The sequence below is a fragment of the Staurois parvus genome, unplaced genomic scaffold (genome assembly GCF_062004578.1).
Source record: "Staurois parvus isolate SC_StPar_1 unplaced genomic scaffold, SC_StPar_1.0 ptg000423l, whole genome shotgun sequence".
Lineage (NCBI taxonomy): Eukaryota > Metazoa > Chordata > Amphibia > Anura > Ranidae > Staurois > Staurois parvus.
In genome coordinates this window covers 130,001-148,754 of record NW_028318219.1, presented here as the reverse complement: position 1 = coordinate 148,754, position 18,754 = coordinate 130,001, and the positions used below count along the sequence as shown (strand labels likewise).

At 44.3% G+C, this 18,754-nt stretch overlaps 1 protein-coding gene across 1 annotated transcript in view; it reads right to left on the bottom strand.

Moving 5' to 3' along the window:
* Positions 1–8,526, bottom strand: part of LOC149454555 (uncharacterized) — a 76,673-nt gene extending 68,147 nt beyond the window's left edge. Inside the window, exon 1 of the mRNA XM_089687340.1 lies at positions 8,392–8,526. Coding sequence (XP_089543466.1) covers positions 8,392–8,452 — 61 coding nt within the window. The 5' untranslated portion in view covers positions 8,453–8,526. The remainder of the gene's footprint in view (positions 1–8,391) is intronic.
* Positions 8,527–18,754: the final 10,228 nt, after the last annotated feature.

Here is an 18,754-nt window from a genome sequence, read left to right as displayed (position 1 = left end):
CTACTGACCCTTAACTGTGTTATTTAATGCAAAATCTTGCTGCGAGCAAGAATCTGCATAGATATCAGTAAATGAATGCTAGCCATGTGCATGAGCCTTAAATCTCAGGGAGTCCATACTGCAAAAATGCTACAATAAGGTACCAAGGACATCCGCAGAACAGCTTCACACATTTTGTCACAACAAACCATTTCATCAAAAGAAAGTCCCTCAAAAAAGCAGTTTTGTGCTTGTCACAGCTGATAAAAACATGGAAGCCCCTTTTAAGTGGCCATAATTGTGTGCTACGATAAGTCTGGGATGTGACATCAATCAGAAGGAATGTACTTTTATTTACAATAGATCTGTAGCAAGAGATGGACTCGGAGCCCCTTTATCCTCTTACTAATAACTCCCGGCTAGTAAACCTGGCTTTTATATCCCCTAGTCCTCATGAAAGGTGCAGCGGAGGCTCCCATCGCAAGGCAGCCGATTCAGACAATATCGCTCACAGTGTGATCCTGTAATGTTCACCGTGACTTACACGCCTGATAATTGTACCGTCCCCAGAGGGGGGCCGCAATCCCTGCAGGATCTGAGACACTTTTGTAGATCAAGTGACAAGGCTTCACAGACGAAATTAAAACCGAACAGAACAAATCTTGTCTTTGCTTTGTACGGGATTAACGCTCATCCGTCTTAAAGGAAATGTACGATTGAAGGGCAGAAAGCTTGTTCAGAAAAGAGTACCTAGATATTGTTGAAACGTCTGAGAATGCTCTGAAAGGCAGGCTTCATTTTATGTGTTGACCCATCCTGAACTCTATCGGCCTTAGGTATGAAAGCGTCTGGAAAAAGAGCTGCCAGCGTTTTCAACCAATTCTACCTTTAAAGGGTCAGTCCATCCGACAGTGATATTTTCATTTTAGGTGAAATATGGTGGGCTGTGTTGTGCCATGGATTCATATACAGTAGGTCTTGGTTGCCCCCTGCCCTCCCATCCTCCTTACTGCCTATTTTAACACTTAAAAGCCCACACTACAACCACATGCATTGCACATGGATGCAGTGCAGTCCTATTCACATGAATTCACCAATCTAAGGGACATTCTTCACAATGTTCTCCAATGTAAGAAACATTATTCTCACCAACCACCAATGTAATTGCCATTATTCCCACCAACAAACCACTTTAAGGTGCATTCTTCACACCAATCACCATGGTAAGGGGCATTTTTCTCATCATCCATCAATGTAAGCAGCATTATTCCCATTGACCTCCAATAAAAAGAGCATTCTTCCTACCACATCCAATGTAAGGGGCATTTTCACACCAACCACCAATGTAAGGAGCACTCTTCCCACTGGCCTCCAATGTAAAGGACATTCATCACACCAACAACCAATGTAAAGACCATTCTTCCCAACAACCACCGATGTAAAGACCTCCAATGTAAAAAGGACATTCTTCCCAACAACCACCAATGTAAAGACCATTCTTCCCAACAACCACCAATGTAAAGACCATTCTTCCCAACAACCACCAATGTAAGGGGTATTCTTTCCACTGACCACCGAGATAAATTACATTCTTCCCATTGACCATCAATGTCAAGTGGCATTCTCCCCACTGACGATCAATTTAAGGAACACTCTTTCCACTGACCAGCAATGTAGGAGGCATTTCAAATCAAACCATTGCCTCCACGGCATGTGTATACCCCCTCTACGGCTACTTTTGCGGTTTAAGAGGAGTGGTTGCAGGACAGTAAAGGGAAACCTCCTCCCCATGTGTAAACCAATGTTGGCCTTACACCTGTAGAATTTCATTTGAACAATCAGACATGATAGTATAAAAAAATACGCTCATTTGACTGTTCAATGGTGGCTTCATGGACTAATTTTGACCAACTTTCATTCTGAGTACCATGTCATTGTCTCAATTTTCAAAGAACGAATGTTCCACTTTTGAATTTACTTTGACAGGTGCATGTTCACAAAACTAGTTACGATTTTTCCTATCTAGGATCAAATTCAACAATGGGAAAATTGTTCATTGTCATTAGAGTCAACAAAAAGTTTCCATCCCTGTCCTTCGATTTTTTTTTTTTGCTTGCTCTGGTTAAAATCAGTTATCGAATCGTCCACATTAACTCTTAGATAATCGAATGAACATTCTGAAAAATGACATTTTTTTTATGAAAGTCTACAGGTGTAAGGCAAGCTTAAGCCATTTGGTTTCTGGGTGTTCCTGCCCATTTGTTGTGTGTTCCAGGCTCCTCCCTCCAACAAGGAGGGAGGAAACCTCTCATAATATCAAACCTGGAAACTCAGAGATCCCACCAGTAGAGTCCATGTGAGATAGAAAATACTGTCAGACAGTTTGACTCCCTGAATCCACTGAACACTGAAATATCAGATTTTGGTGGACTTACCCTTTAAAATTGCTAACTTGGAAAACCAAAGGTGTAGCAAATGAATTATCAATGTGTGGCCAGCAAAAGATTTACTTGGAAGGGGCAGTTCATTACAGCTGCATGAAAGAAGCAAGTTCCCCAGCACTCAGATTTGCTGATTAACAAGTCACATTCCAGCTTCCTTTTAAAGCCACAATAAATGCAGATGCCTCAGTTGCATACAATTGCAAATGCTTGTGAAAGCCATGCACTGCTTTGAAAGAGTTTGTGCAAATACAATGAAAGCCTTTGTTTTGTTTGCTAAGGCCTGATCTTGTCCTTTATAATGGAATAACAATGGTGCAATTGTCAGGAGGCTGGTATTGCACTGTCCTGCTTATAGGCAACTCATTTTCAAATTGTATTGTCATTAAACATAAGGCAAGCCTCCAACAACAAACATTAAAAGGGGGTAGGGGTAAGAACCTGTTTTTATTTTCTGTCTGTGACCCTGCGGGAGGAGATTTATCCTCTCCTGGTGATCACTTTCACCAAGCTTAAAAGCGAGGTGAAAATCCACAATTTTGAGCTGTTACATGAACAGGAAGTGAAAGGAAATCTTCCAATGGGGACGGTTGTTCCAGTGATGAGATTTCCCTTACTTTGGAGATTTCTCCTCCTCCCACCAGCTGTGTCTACGTCTGCTGTAACCTCTCAACATGAAGCCACCTCAAGGCTAAGGTGAATGAATGATTTCTGCAAAAACCGATTTTGCATATTTACCCGTCTTGCAGTCATTGGAATTTTGCTAAAACAGTAAACACCACCCCTACTGCTTCATTCAGCAAACCATGAGTTTAGAAAAGACCTGTGAGATATGAGTAATTGGAGCCTACATAGAGCTATGAATTTCCAAGAGACAGCACTGATTTGTCCAGCCCAGAATGTCATATGTTTCTCCATAGCCAGAAGTACAGGGCATTTCCTTCAAATCGTGGAGGTGTAGGGAGTGGTGCAGGAATGTGAAGGGTGAAGAAAGTGGCACAGGAACATGAAGATAAGGGTCAAGGAATGAGACAGGAATGTGAAGGTAAGGGTGAGGGTAAGGGTGAAGGTAGTGGAGCAGGAACGTGAGGGTGAGGGTGAAGGTAGTGGAGCAGGAACGTGAGGGTAAGGGTGAAGGTAGTGGAGCAGGAACGTGAGGGTAAGGGTGAAGGTAGTGGAGCAGGAACGTGAGGGTAAGGGTGAAGGTAGTGGAGCAGGAACGTGAGGGTAAAGATCAAGAAGTGGCAAAGAAATGTGAGAGGTGAAGGAAGTGGCACAAGAACATGAAGATAATGGTAACGGAGTAGCACAAAGACGTGAAGGGAGTGGTTTAGGAATGTGAAAGTAAGAATGAACGGAGCAGTGAAGGAACGTGAAGGTAAGGGTGTTGGGATTGACACAGGAATGTGAAGGTAAGGGTGAAGGGAGTAGCGCAGGATTGTGAAGGCAAGGGTGAAGGAAATGGCACAGGAACATGAAGGGAGTTGCACAGGAACATGAATTTAAGGGTGAAGGGAGTGGCACATGCATATAAAGGAAAGGGTCAAGGAGTGGTGCAGGAAAATGAAGGTAAGGGTCAAGAAATTGGTAAGAATCAAGAAGTGGCAAGGAAGTGGATGTTAAGGGTAAAAGGAGTAGCACAAGAATGTGAAGGGAGTGGCACAAGGAAGCTAAGGTAAGAGTGAAAGGAGCGGTGCAGGAACATGAAGATAAGGATGAAGACAGAAGTGTAGGAATGAGAAGGAAGTGGCACAGGATCGTGAAGATAATTGGTGCAGGAACGTGAAAGGAGCAGTGAAGGAATGAGAAGATGAGAGGTGAAGGGAGCGGTGCAGGAACGTGAAAGGAGCATTGAAGGAATGAGAAGATGAGTGAAGGGAGTGGTGCAGGAACGTGAAGTGAGCAGTGAAGGCATGAGAAGGTAAGGGTGAAGGGAGTGGCACAGGAATGTGAAGGGAGCTGTGCAGGAACGTGAAGGTAAGAGAAGTACATGCTTAGATGAGGTGGAAGTTTAAAGCTGACTCTATTTTTCCTATTATCACTGAAAGTGAAAGTAAACAAAAATTCCAAATTGTGGGTTGTCCCCAAAGAAGTAACAGGAGAAATCTTCCAATGGGGACACTAGTTCTGGTGACCTGGGGCTATGGGAGAGAAAGTGAAGGGAACTCTCCCCAATGGGACACAGATGGCAAAATAGAAAAAAAAAAAAAAAATCTGACAGGGGCTACAATACTATCCAAAATGAAAAAAAAATTGCCTATAGTTCTGTTTCAAGAAAATTATCCCAAAAGAGCCCCAGATTGAAGAAACCCAAGAGTTCTGTCCTTTTCCTACTCAGTCCAACCTAAAGAAAAAAAACTTTAGCCCAGACATATACTTTCAATCCATCTCCAACTGACACATGGTATCCAGTTACTGTTTCACCAAACCATTTGTTCTCTGTGTGAACTAGGTGTGAGGTTTTATTATGGTGTCACTTTAGTTCCTCTTTGTGAAATACTTTGTTCTTTAACTCATTATAAGGATAAATGCCCCATAGGCTACTGTGCCTGAGCAAACATGAGCCACATGGCCAGCAATGGTGTGAACCTAGGCTAAGGGCTCTAGCACAAGTAGTGTATTAAGTTGCATTGAATTGCACTGATCACCCCATAAAGCGTGGTTAAGGTGCGTTGATGTGTGCTGCATAAAAATCCAGCATGTCTGCATGTTTACACAGAGCATCGCACGGCTCCACATGGTGTCAGAACGTCCACTGGTCCAAAGAGTTGCATGAAATGCCATTTTGTAAGATTTCAATAAAGTTTTAAAAAAAGGAAGCAGTGTGATTGGAAGGCACTTCGCACCTCCCTTCACACCACACATGTTATACTGAGCATAACGCATGCGCATTCCCACCCAGTGAGTCCAGCTGTGCTGCTCAGCATAATGACACTGCAAATACCATAGCAGTCCATGTGCCCAATTCAAACCAAACAATTGCACTGGCATGTGCCCAGGTAAAATGTAGATAGGCTGCATTTTTTGAAGTGCAATAATACACATCACAAAGCATGTCGATTCATTTGGAAGTGACGTAAGAGGAAATGGTGAAAAAAAAATCCCTACAAAGAAACGCGCTAAAAATGATTTGAAAAATGCATTTCAATGCACAGTGAAGAGAAGTGCAGAAAAAGAAGACACGAATGTGCACGGGTTTATAGGCCTTTCTCTGTGTATCGCCATGTGAATGAGCCCTACAGCTTTACTTCCTTTGGCATCAATCTGGAACCAAATTTTAATTATGGGGCGGTAAAGCAGGTGGTTGATCAGCATTTTTATCACCCCCAATTACTGAGCCATGACCAGTGGCTATGTTAGTATACATTGCTGTGATTACGGCGCAGTAAAATTTATACGCGTTGCATTTGGAAGACGCAGCCCACTAAAGTGAAAGGAACTACAGATTGTAAGCTCCAAGGAGCAGGGTCCTCCTGTATTGAATTGTATTGTGTCCAGGGGCGGACTGACCATTTGGAAACTCGGGCACTGCCCGAGGGCCCGGGGTCAGTAGGGGGCCCCATGAGATGCCCCTGGTACCTTTTTCATAGGCTTTTTTGAGTTTGGGCAAGGACACAAGGCCCCATGATCCCCTATTGCCCGGGGGCCCCATGAGTTGTCAGTCCGCCCCTGATTGTGTCTCTTTACATTGTAAAGCGCAGAGCAAACTGTTGGCGATATATACATCCTGTATAATAATAATGACAAGAAAACTGCGTGTAATGTCTGTGAATGTGGCATAGTGGGCTTTTAATGGTTAAAACAGGAAGACAGGAGGTGATATAGCAACAGTCAACCAGTGCTGAAAAGCGATCATCTGCAGATCGCTTATCAGAGAAGCAGCAAACTTTACTGCAAATGCAGCCTTATTACAGCTTGTCCTTTTTTTTTTTTAAACACAGTACTTATGCAAGAAAATGTTATGTATTTCAGTGAGTCTAGTATACCCCCCTGAGGTGCTTTAAAAAAAAAAAACAACAGCATACGCCATTTTTTTTCACCAGGGTTCACATACAAAGATGAATTTGGGTGTACAACACAGGCACTTTTCTGGGCCCAGGAGTCCACAGGTGCCGCATTTAGCAGCGGACAGCAGCTTTTACAAACCAATGGCAGGCTGTGATACGCTGCTGCTGTATGAACGGTTACACGCGTGTGGTTAAGAGCGTACAGACGCGGATTTTTACAGGCTGCTGACCACGACCGCATGCAACATCTGTTGTCTCCCAGGCACCAAGATATGCTGGCGCTGTGAGACCGAAAACACTCCTGTGCGTCATTCCTAACATGTTCCCTACGCTACCCAAAACAAAAATAAATACTTTGACTTTAGATCCACTTTAGATACTATTTATAGAAATATAGAAAACAAAACGGATACTATAATCAAAGCAAAAACAACTCACAGGAAAACCAATGATTGGAATAAAAAGTAGGAAGGAAATGACAAACTGCCTCCCAGTTAGGCTTCATGGGCACACGGGCGCTTTAATAACGCTGGCTTGCCGCGTTTTACCGCAGTTTTCAGCATTTGAATGATTTTACAGCTAAAAAACTCCTCTAGAAACACACTAGTTCTGTTTTTTTTCTCAGCCAAAAAACACCCTGACAAATAATGCTGATTAAAGCCTATGTGTGCATGGACATATAAAATAACATGCTGGAGAGTTTACTGGCTTTAGAAAAAAAAAAAACACCAAAAGCCAAAAAACAGCCGCTGTAAATGTCCATTGTGCACGAGGACTTAATCTGGGTGCATATATATGCGGTGCGGTATATCACGTGATTCGCACAGTAACCGCACCGCATTCCTGTGCAAATCACATGCGATTTGTGTGCGTTGCGATTGGAGCCATACATTTTGTATGGCTCTAATCGTACCGCACCCGCACCAAAAACATGCAGGACCCTTTTTTTGGTCCGCACTAGAATTGCATCGCATGGGTATTCACACCAGGGGCGGACTGACCATTTGGAAACTCAGGCACTGCCCGAGGACCAGGGGTCAGTAGGGGGCCCCATGAGATGCCCCTGGAACCTTTTTCATAGGCTTTTTTGAGTTTGGGACACAGGGGCCCCATGATCCTCTATTGCCTGGGGGCCCCATGAGTTGTCAGTCCGCCCCTGATTCACACCTATGTGATCCAATTCTGCACATCGCACCGCATTTTGCGGACCAATTTTGGGGTGTTGTTAACTTAACATACACACCCACAGCGATTCGCATGAACGGGGTGCGATTCTGATGCGGTGCGGAATTCACACTGAAAACGCTGCGAATTCCACACAGCATCAGTTCGGACCCGGGCTTAGGCTCCATGCATACTGAGCGTTTTAATACCACTGGTAGCATTTGCTGTGTAAAGTCACTTTAAAAATGCAAGTTTTTCAGCGTTTTTGCATTAGCGATTAGCTGCGTTTTTCAGCGTTTGAGCGTTTTTACAGCTAAAAAAACTCCTCTAGAAACCCACTAGTTCTGGGGGGTTTTTTCCAGCCAAATAATGCTGATTAAAGCCTATGTGTGCATGGACCAGGGGCGGACTGACAACTCCTGGGGCCCCCGGGAAATAGGGGATCATGGGGCTCCTGTGTCCTTGCCCAAACTCCAAAAAGCCTATGAAAACAGTACCAGAGGCATCTCATGGGGCCCCCTACTGACCCCGGGCCCTCGGACAGTGCCTGAGTTTCCAAATGGTCAGTCTGCCCCTGGCATGGACACATAGAACATGCTGGGGAGTTTACTGGCTATAGAAAAAAAATGCCTAAAGCCAAAACAGCCGCTGTAAAAACTCCCCAAGACTGAGAGTCACCGCTCAGACTTCAGACAACGTTCAAGTTTTTAAAAAACAAAAGTTTTTAAAAGTTCCTCCAAAAGTTTTATTCTAAGCTCTAGAAGTTAAAAAGTTGAATTAGAAGCTCAGGCGGTCCTCACCTCCATTCCCAGCCAGGGTGCAGATCACAGAGATCAGGGAGAAGCACGCCACATACTTCATCTTGCTGCTGCTTGTTGGGCTCCTTTGTTTTGTAATAAGTTTCAGCTTCCTGGAACAAGAGATGACAAACACAGTCAGTACATGTGACACAACAGGACGAGGCGTGACCACAGCTGAGCACACTCCCCAGGCGTTCTGTTTGTACAGTCACACTGCTGGCCAATGGGAGTGCAGCCTGAACACAGCATTGCTTGTCGCTAGGCAGAGGTCTACTCTGGTTAATGGGTGAACAAGTTACCCACATTGGGTTTTTTTATATTTCTATTTATTTTGGGGTTTTTTTGCTACAAAGTTTCTTAGAACTCCCAACATTATATATATATGTACAGCAGAGGCCCTAGAGAAGAAATTGGAGAGTTTTGCAATTTTTTATGTCACACGGTATTTGCGCAGTGGTTTTTTTAAATGCACGTTTTTTGGGGGAAAAATAAATTAAATAAATGTAATAAAAAAAAAAAAATACAATACATAACCCAATTTTTTGGTATAATATAAAAGACGTTATGCCGAGTAAATAGATACCAAACATGTCACGCTTTAAAATTGCGCATGCCCACGCAATGGTGACAAAAATCATAAAATTTTACTATCCATAGGCGACTCTCTAAAAGCCTTTACAGGTTACCAGTTTAGATCTAGAGTTCTGGTGCTAGAATTACTGCCCATGATCTAACGTTTGCGGTGATCTCTCATGTGTGGGACGAGCGCTGCTTGCGTGCCCTAAAAAACACCCCACAAAGGTCTGAATTAACACAGTGAGTGATCGGTACCAATCACTCATTAGAATAAAATAATGTAGCAATACACTATTTTATTCTAATTTTGCACATTTAGGTTTAGGTTTGGGTGTTAGCAGCTTATATATATATATTATTTATCATGAATATAGAAGTGCAGGAGGAACATTATAACCAATCACTCATTGTGTTTTTTCAGGAAAGGAATGGCCTGGGCAGCAGGGAAAATATATGGTGCATAGGAAGGGTGATCGGGTGCAGCGGGAGGTACCTACTGGAACTGATCCCCTGTATGTCTCTCTCTGTATCAGCTGAATGCCAGTAGGAGGGAGAGGAGAAGAAGCCAGCTTTCAGCTGCTGCAGAAGAGCCATACAGGAAGTGGCATCCCTAGGAAGGTGCACGGGATGACACCTGTCCCTCTCTACGAGCTCCATGAAAAGGAAAGTTTTAAAGCAAGCCGACGATCCCCGCAAGATGGATTGGAGTCCGATCCATTATCCTCCCCAATCCGCAGATCCGATCCATCTTGCGGGGATCATCGGCTTGCTTTAACACTTTCCTTTTCGTGGAGCGATCAGTTAACCCCGTATAGGTTGCAAGCCGACGATCCCCGCAGAATGGGTCGGATCTGCGGATTGGGGAGCATAATGGATCGGACTCCGATCCATTATGCTCAATCCGGAGGTCTGATCCATCCTGCATGGATCGTCGGAGGAGTGACACCAAGTGTTACCCCACCAATTGACACCAATCCTAGGGACGCCCCTGCATACAGGGGATCGGTTCTAGTAAATACCCCCACCATGCCAAGCACCCTCCCTGCCCACATCTGATGCTGGCTTGGGTCCCATACAGGAGGACTGGTGGTACCCCCTTATCCATGGCCCTGGCTAGCAGGGTCACATTTGGGTCAGAGCTGAGAGGCTCTGCAGACTGGCTCTCTGAGACTCCCCCCTGCATTAGAAGAAATTTCTAGAAGCAGTGGGTGGAGGTAAAGAGTGGCTAGTCTGCACTCTCAAGGGATCCCAGCCAGTTCCCAACAGGAGGCTTGGCAAGGGGCCAGGACAGCCCTTAAGAGCTCATCAGTAGGAGTATTCGGGTGGAAAAGGGGAGAGGAAGTGAGAGGCTGGAGAGCAGAAGCCTGGGAGGGGGCCCAGATGGAGAGGAGCTCACCTAGAGGCATAGGGTCTTGGAATGAGGAAAGCTCGGGACTTCAGTGGGCCCTGTGAGAGAGGACCACCTATGCAGCAGGGAAGGAGCAGCCTGAGAGTGACCACCGACCCAGCAGCACCATAGGAGAAGGCGTGAGTAGACCTGCACCGTCTGGGCCAGTAAGGGGAAGGAGCACTCTGGTGGGAAACTAGATTAGCTGCTACTTGGGACTGTTCACAATGCAGTGGCAAGCACTGGATCCCCTGTCCAGGGATTCACCCAGTACAATTGAATGAAGATAGGATTCATCTGGGGTCTGGGGTGGTACTACAGGAGATGCTGGCTAGATCTTCGAGAAGAAGGATCTGTTCTTTTGCTTGTACATAGTTCAGGAAGATTGTCCTCTGTTGCCATTACCCTTGGGCATCCAATATATACCTTACCCTATCCAAGTTCTAATTCCCTTAATAAAAAAACACAAAAAAACCAAACATTCTCAAGGACTGGTTCCTGTCTGCTGGATGCAAATCTGTATGGGGGATGCATGTTGCCTGGCTGTGCAGGACTATAGGGGAACCCAAAATTCTAGCGACTCCTAAGGGGGTAGTGCTAAAGAGTATGCAGCTTCTTTGTCTTTTAACCCTTGTCAGCAGCATTGAAGCTTATAAACTGCAAGTGTTGGAGCAAGTACTGCAACAAATAGTCTCCTGGGGAATGCTTTATTTTATTATGCCTAATTTGTTAAAGCTGAACTCCAGGCACAAAAGATGTTCCTTAATAGCCATTGAGGATATGAATCCAAATATCCAACCAAATACATTCACAACCCCAGATATTATCATGTGACAGGTTTACTGAGCTGCACACAGCATGCGCAGACAGCAGAGCTGTGGGAGGGGTCCAGCAAGCTCCACCCAACTACAGGCTGCCTGTAGAAACTTCAGGAGGGGGCGGAGACAAGACCAGTCACCCTGCACAAGGAGAGAGAGCAGCAGTGACAGGTCTTTACTACAGGAAGGAACAGTTTCACATCGGATCAGTGCATAGATCTAGAAGAAATATACAAAGCACACCAAGATGCAGGAAGAATACACAAGGCGGATGGATTTATACAATATTTGCTGGAGTTCATCTGTAACCCTTTTGCTACCAGGTACGTGGGGGGGGGGGGGGGGTGTTACACACATACACACAATGCAGCCACCAGGATTGTGTGTAAATCTGACATGCCAATTTCAGGCTGTCAGGTAAAAGCAGTCTGGTGCATCTGCAGGCGCTCTGTTACTTGCACCCCCCCCTTCACGGTAAGGACCGCTCCCCACCATGTATGGCAGGCTCTGCTTGTCCATATGCAGGCCCAGAGCCAGCATAGCAGGTGCCGCTGGGTAGGGATCTGTTCTCCTTCCCTTCAGTATCCCCGGCCATCATAGCCAGTAAAGAATCTAATGCAGTGCAGGGGAGACATCCAGGTCGCTTAGACCCCAGAAATCTCATTAAAGAGAACCAGTCACCAAAAAAATCATCACATGATGAAAAAAAAAAGTTAAGTAAGAAAAAAAATTTTTAATGGCAACAAATTTAAGTTACACCACAGCACATAAAATCCCCCTCCCCCCAAATTTTTTGAGGCTCCCCATCCCCATGTATATGCACGTAACAACGCAAACACACATGTCAGGGGCACCTTTGCATGAAAATGTTAATCGCAATACACAAGCCACATACGAAGGCACACACCGGAGTGAGAGCAATATTTCTAGCACCAGAACTCTTCCGTAATGCTAAACTGGTGACCTATAGAGGGCTTTTAAAGCCTTCACCTATGGAAAATATATGGTATTGAAGTTTGTCGCCATTTCACAGGAGCACGCAAATTTAATGTTTGACATGTTGGGTATCTATATACTTACACTTTTATGTTTTACCGAAAAGTTGGGTAATTTATTGTTTCTTGTGCCCCAAAATGATCGTGTGAAATACAAAAAATGGAACTACCACTAATTTTTTTAAGCATGTGTGCAAAAACAGCTCTGATGGTGAAAGGGCTAAAGTGACCGACCTACCACCAAAGAGAAGCAGCTAAACAGGAATGGTCACCTGCAGGAGGGGATATGGTAAGCAAAACCGCACTTAAAATGTTACTAAACCCGGAACCCTGCATTCACTATAACTGGTCTCTCTGGAAGTGCAATTATTTTAGTAAATATAAACTGCTAAATACCTTTTCTCATCAGCAGTTGGAGCAGTCTTGTGACTTCTATCAGTATCCAGCCGAGCACTGGTTAAAGCTTGTAGGAGAAGTTTTCTTTCTGCTGTTGGAGGATGCAGAACCCCTGACCTCTGTCTGGACCAGGGGCCATTTGGAAACTTGGGCACTGCCTGAGGGCCCGGGGTCAGTAGGGAGCCCCATGAGATGCCCCTGGTACCTTTTTCATAGGGCAAGGACACAGGGGCCCCATGATCCCCTATTGCCCGGGGTCCCCATGATTTGTCAGTCCGCCCCTGGTCTGGACAGTGCTGATTGGCCCTGTGCTTATCCCATGCACTCTCCCAAGAAAAAAGAAAAACTCTCTCTAGCAATACACACTAAACTGAGCGTGTGTAGGGTGAATAATACAATGTCTCTTATCAGGATATAAGAGGAAGACACTGGACGAAGGGGAGGATCAGAGAAGACAGGATCAAACAGCCTTTTTACACAGTGCAGAGGATTAACCGCTTAGGTTCCATAGTGAATATAACAAGCATGCTTTACTGCATATAAAGACTGACTTTACTGTTGTGGGATTAGTAACACTTTAAAGTGGTTGTAAACCCTTCCATACACCCAGTGGAGTGGCTGGCCTCAGGTGATACACAGAAATGAAACAAATCCTTCTACATCAATTAAATATAAACAATGATCCAGAGAGTAGTCAAAATTGAGACTGCAGTACCTAAACCCAAAATTCCAGGAGGAGGGGTGTCTCCACACACATCAAACTACTAAATATGCCAAAAAACTGGAAATTACTCCTACTTGTGGCTACTAAAAATGTATTTATTCATGTATAAAATATAAAAAAAACCATTATCTACACTGGTGTCTGTACATGGTATCCACAAATTCCCTCCCTTCCTCCCATCACCCCTAAAACCCACCCCAGTGCCCCCCCCCTTTCCTCTGAAAAACAACCCAACAACCTCAAACCCCCCCCGAACAAGGACCTGACAAATGGGGCCCTCTGAGACAGCCAATAAGCATGACCTCAGTCTGGCTGGTCTCTGGGTGCCAATGCTAGCTGGAGTAACCTAAATAGTCCACCACTATTGATAGTATCAACGGAACCTGGAATTGTCTCTATTTATTACCCATGCACTTATAGGAGGTGCAGTCACTTTCCTCCACTGTAGGTGGCGCTCAGCTGGAGCAATACTGCAGCTGGAGAGGAAGTTAGGTGAGACCTGGTTTCTCCATGGTTTCCTTGGTCCCCTGGAGCAGTGTTCTGATTGGCTACACTGCATCTAAGGGATCCTGGTAGCCATGTTGGCTCAAGCAGAGCCTTTTTAAGTTCCTACCACCAGGTTTTAGCACACATTTATGAAAAGGCTAGTGTAGGGATAAATACCCCACTTTTAGGGACAGCACTAGCGGTAGGGAAGGGTTCCAGAAGAGTACGCAAAGCGCATACGTCTACATTTCCTGAAGTTCCCTCTTGGCCTCTGTCACGATTGCAAGATCGCTGCCACCAACATGCGACGATCCCACGATCGCAACGTCCAATATGTGACGAACACAGCGTCAGACCCCAGCCCTTCTTACCAAACTCGTGACCGAATGACTAGCCAATCTAAAACCGCGATGTCACGTGCGTAACAATGCCACACCCAGCTGCACCCTGCACAACGTTTTTCCAGCTAATGGACCAAAGATCGATGTACCGGCAGCCTGAGCGATTGTTACTGGGTCAGGTTAATTATGCAATTAATACTTCACACTGCCACCACCTCCTTTTTGTCAGAGAAAGAGGAAACTCGGCGATCTCAGCTAAAACACTATAATGATTGAAATAATCGTCTGTATAACACGGTCATAACACAGGCCAGATATACAGAGGGTTAAACAAATAGTAGCGTTCTCTTTAGAGGCAGGGATTCGTAAATTGCAATACAGAGCTATAGAAACAGTTCAACACTTTCAGAAAGAAAGATTTATTACTAAAAGGTCAAACGGGTGCAATAAAAAATATTTACAGAAAAAAGATGTAACTAAGATATATATATATATATATAAACATACAGAGAATAACAGCACAGCAAAGAGATAACAGAGAAAGGTTAAAGGGTTAAGGTACTTGCCATTAAGCCTTGGATGTAAGCAGATCAAGTTTCTGAGCAGAAGGGGCAGGGGTCTCCTCCAGGTGGTATTGATGTTAAAATGGGAGAAGTCTTCCACTTTCTTAGGCCTGACAGCCTATTTTGTAGTCCCCAGCAGGGGGTGGCTCTGAAGTTAAGGACCAATCCGCACTTAGGGCGTGGAGATAAGGGTGGATGCCTCAACTAGAGCAAACATCTCCCGTAACTCATATTTTGGCCTATAACTTTCCATATGCACAAGTGACATTCCACCCATGGGTAGATTATTATGCAGACAAGTCTGAGGATTGATTAGATATGAATTATGAAAGTGTACACTGAATGGTTCACGAGATCTATTTTTCTGCTTTCCTGTGTGTCCGAGACAAGGCGAGTGACCCATCAAACTGTTCGCCTGCATATTGTCCATCTGACAATATGTCCAGTTTTTATGTAAGTCTCTCATATTCCAAGATATTAGACATAGGGGAGAAATGGATTTTGAGAAGTGTTATCTGATTCTGTCACCTAAGCTGAGTTGGGTTTATTAGGTTGGGATCTATTTCAACTCTTGGGAAAGCTTGCCTTATCTCTTCCGAGGTGTGAAGTGGCACAGGTTCTAGGACAGCTAGGCCTCAGCTCCCTGAGGGGCCTTTATAGCTCCTATGACCCTCCTGTGACATTTTTTAACACACTGTCACTGTGCCTCTCAGAGTTAGGGGGAAGAGAGAATGAGGGAGAAAATGGAGATTCTTAACAAAATGGTGGACTGCGTCAGTCTCTGGTGCGCACGTTTGCGACAGCCTCCCTCGTCAGGCTCTCTCTTCAGCTCGAACCTACCACTGCTGAATCTCCGCTACATTGACCATGAGTTCTTAGGTGGCCGTTCTCCTCCTGGGTTGTTGTGATTGTTCTGCCAGTTCTGCAATATACCAGTTTCTGCATCTTGGGCCTCAGCATCATTACTACCACCGCCGCACAATGCTGCATCTATCCCATGAGTGATATCTGTATGCCAGCAAGAATGGGATGGATGGTGCTGACAAATGATTCAAGCCAGTCCCTCCACCCTATTGTGGAGGAAGATGGAGGGATCGGGTCCACAATATTGTAGAGGAAGATCGAGGCATCGGGGGGAGTGCACCCCATGACATCAATCCCACCCACTTTGGAACATCATCAGAATGTGTATCCTCCTACATAAGGTGTACCTGTTTATCTGCTGTCTTCTCTTTTCTAAATCCATTCCTAGTCCAGAATTTGGCTGCTTTCACAATAAACATTTATTTATCTGTATTTGCCATACCAAAAATGGAAGAAAAAAAGCTTTTCACACCAGTCAGTTGCAATTTTAAAAGTCTGGCTTGCTACACTTTAGATGGATGTTTAGTGTGGTAAAAAAAAAACCCTTAACCTCTCTATTGAAATGAATAGAAACTGCACCAAAAATGTGACAAAACACACATCAAAAACGCACCTACAGTTGCATTTTTAGCATGTTTTTGGAGTTATACTGTATGTCCTTTTTTCACAGGTGCAAAACGCATCGAAAATGTGGCATGAACACATTAAAAATGTAGCAAACACACCTATACATTTTTTATGAATTTTTGCAATGAGGCATTGTGGAAACAGCCTTTACACAGCATTCCTGAGCTTCAGGAGGCAGGGGGTAGGTATCGGACATCACACACTACACAGCACAGAACAGAGATAAATATATGGTGCTAAGATATCGGGGTGGTGGACGTGAAATGGCAGAGAAAAGTCACTATGCAGATGGCTGCAGCTCCTCTGTAGAGTATATCACTCAGGGGCGGACTGACAACTCATGGGGCCCCCGGGCAATAGGAGATCATGGGGCCCCTGTGTCCTTGCCCAAACTCAAAAAAGCCTATGAAAAAGGTACCAGGGGCATCTCATGGGGCCCCCTACTGACCCGGGACCTCGGGCAGTGCCCGAGTTTCCAAATGGTTAGTTCGCCCTGATATCACTCTGTAGTTTGTGAAAACCGAACAGAGAGCGCCACCATCTAAGAGTAGATATTTTCTAAAGTCCAAAAAGAAAAGATTAAAATTGCACTCACATCGGTGGGCAGATAAAAGCACGCAAGATCCTCTGATGCGATCTACAGAGCATGGCAGGGTCATCGCTGGTTAGGCAGAGCAATGCCGGGAAGTGGATGGAGGATCTTATGCAGAGTTCACCGTGGAAGCAAACACTGATATAGAATATCTACACTTAGGTGGTGGCGCTCCCTGATTGTTTTGTTTTCACAGAACAGAGTTGAGTGTAATCTACAGGAAAAACTAAGAGGTGGGAACAGGCACACCCCCCTCTGCACAATCTAAGGCTGACCACACACTATACAATTTTCTGTCCAATTTCTGTCCAATTTCCTTTACATTTACCTTCAAAAGGCCTGCCTAATTGGATACAATTGAAAGTGTTGTTTAGGTTTGACCTCATATTATATGGTTTTTGGCAACTCTAAAGCAAATTTCTCAAGAAAATTGTATAATGGATGGCCAGCCTTACAGTGAAACATGCACAGCTGAGGCTGTCAATCACTGGCTGTGTGCTGGAGCCCAGTCCATGTAAAAAGCCGGCACAACAGTAAAGCCAGCATAAATGGTTGTCCTTTATTAAACACAGTGAAATACAGCCGAGTAGCGATAAAACGCGTTTTGGCCATGATTAAGGCCTGAATGGCTAAAACGGATTTTATGTGGCTATATCTCACCATATTTAATAAAGCATAACTATTTAGGCTGACTTCTCTGCTGTGATAGCTTTTTCCATGGACTGTACATTGTTGGTGGTTTTCAGAGACCTTCTAGCCTGAGCACCAGGTTTTCTGAGCCGTCAGTTGACAGCAGAGGTTGTAGTGCAGTCTCACCTGTTCTATTTGTGTGCTGGAGGACCCCCTCTGCAGTCCCTCTGGATTACAGTGGGCACAACCTGTCGGAAATGCTTCATGCAGATAGCAGCAGAATGAGATGGCAGACAGAAATCACACTGAATGCTTTGGATTGAGGCAAGCACACACTATGGAGGGATATGCTTTGTTCATTTTTCGTGTCTGAGGTCTACAACCACTTTAAGGGGAGCCCATTCTTTATCTATGAAAAAAAAGGAAAACCCATTTTTCAAAATACAGCGCACCACAACGTACAGTATATGGGTCATCGTGCCCTGCAGAGCGTTGAGCTCTAACATACAATACATTGGGGTGCCACTCACAAGCAGGGGTTCCTCAGTCCAACCAGGGGCGCTCTTAGTCCAAGGGGAGCTCCACTGCAAGGATCTTTTTACATTTTTTCCAGAACTCTGCTTTAAATTTTGTGCATCTATGAGAACTTTTACAAGTGAATTTGTTGATGGTATTAGCAGCATTTTCACACCCAGTAACGTACTAGTCATTTAAGCTTTTATGTTAAAATGAACAGCAGTTTGCCTGTTAAAAGATTGTCGCCAAGAAAACAGGTTTGAGAAGAACATTAATTCTCCGACTAAGACTAATAATCAGTCATGCCTGCTTTGTATTTTAAGAAGCGTTTTGTGCCTAAAATACGTCTACAGTGCAAAACATATTATTTCCAGCCCTACAGTCGGCCTTTTAAAGCGATTTACTGGCGAGCCCAAAAGACGGAAGATTAGGGTACTTGAAAGTTGGTTAAAAAGAAATTACTGACATAACGTGATAAATTAAAAGACAAGCGACCTACTTTAAAAGAATGAGCCGTTATAGGTCCCTATAACATTTTTATGGTGATGGTCGCACGGAAGCGAATTACCGTACTTGTGCTACAAAGATAATACTTTTGAAATTATAAATGTGGGGGAAGGGTATACGCGGTTAAAGTGTAAGTCCAGACAACTTTTTTTTTTTTTTTATTGAATGAAGTGGGAAAGAATAGACTTTCTGCTGGGTTATGAATGCTATCCAGGGCTCCTTTAGAGAGATTTCTCACTTCCTATTCTTGTGACAATGGATTTGGTAGACCGGAAGTGAGGAAAAAATGGGCAACAAGTCACAATCAGAAATAAACAACTACATTTGTAGAAAAGTTTTAA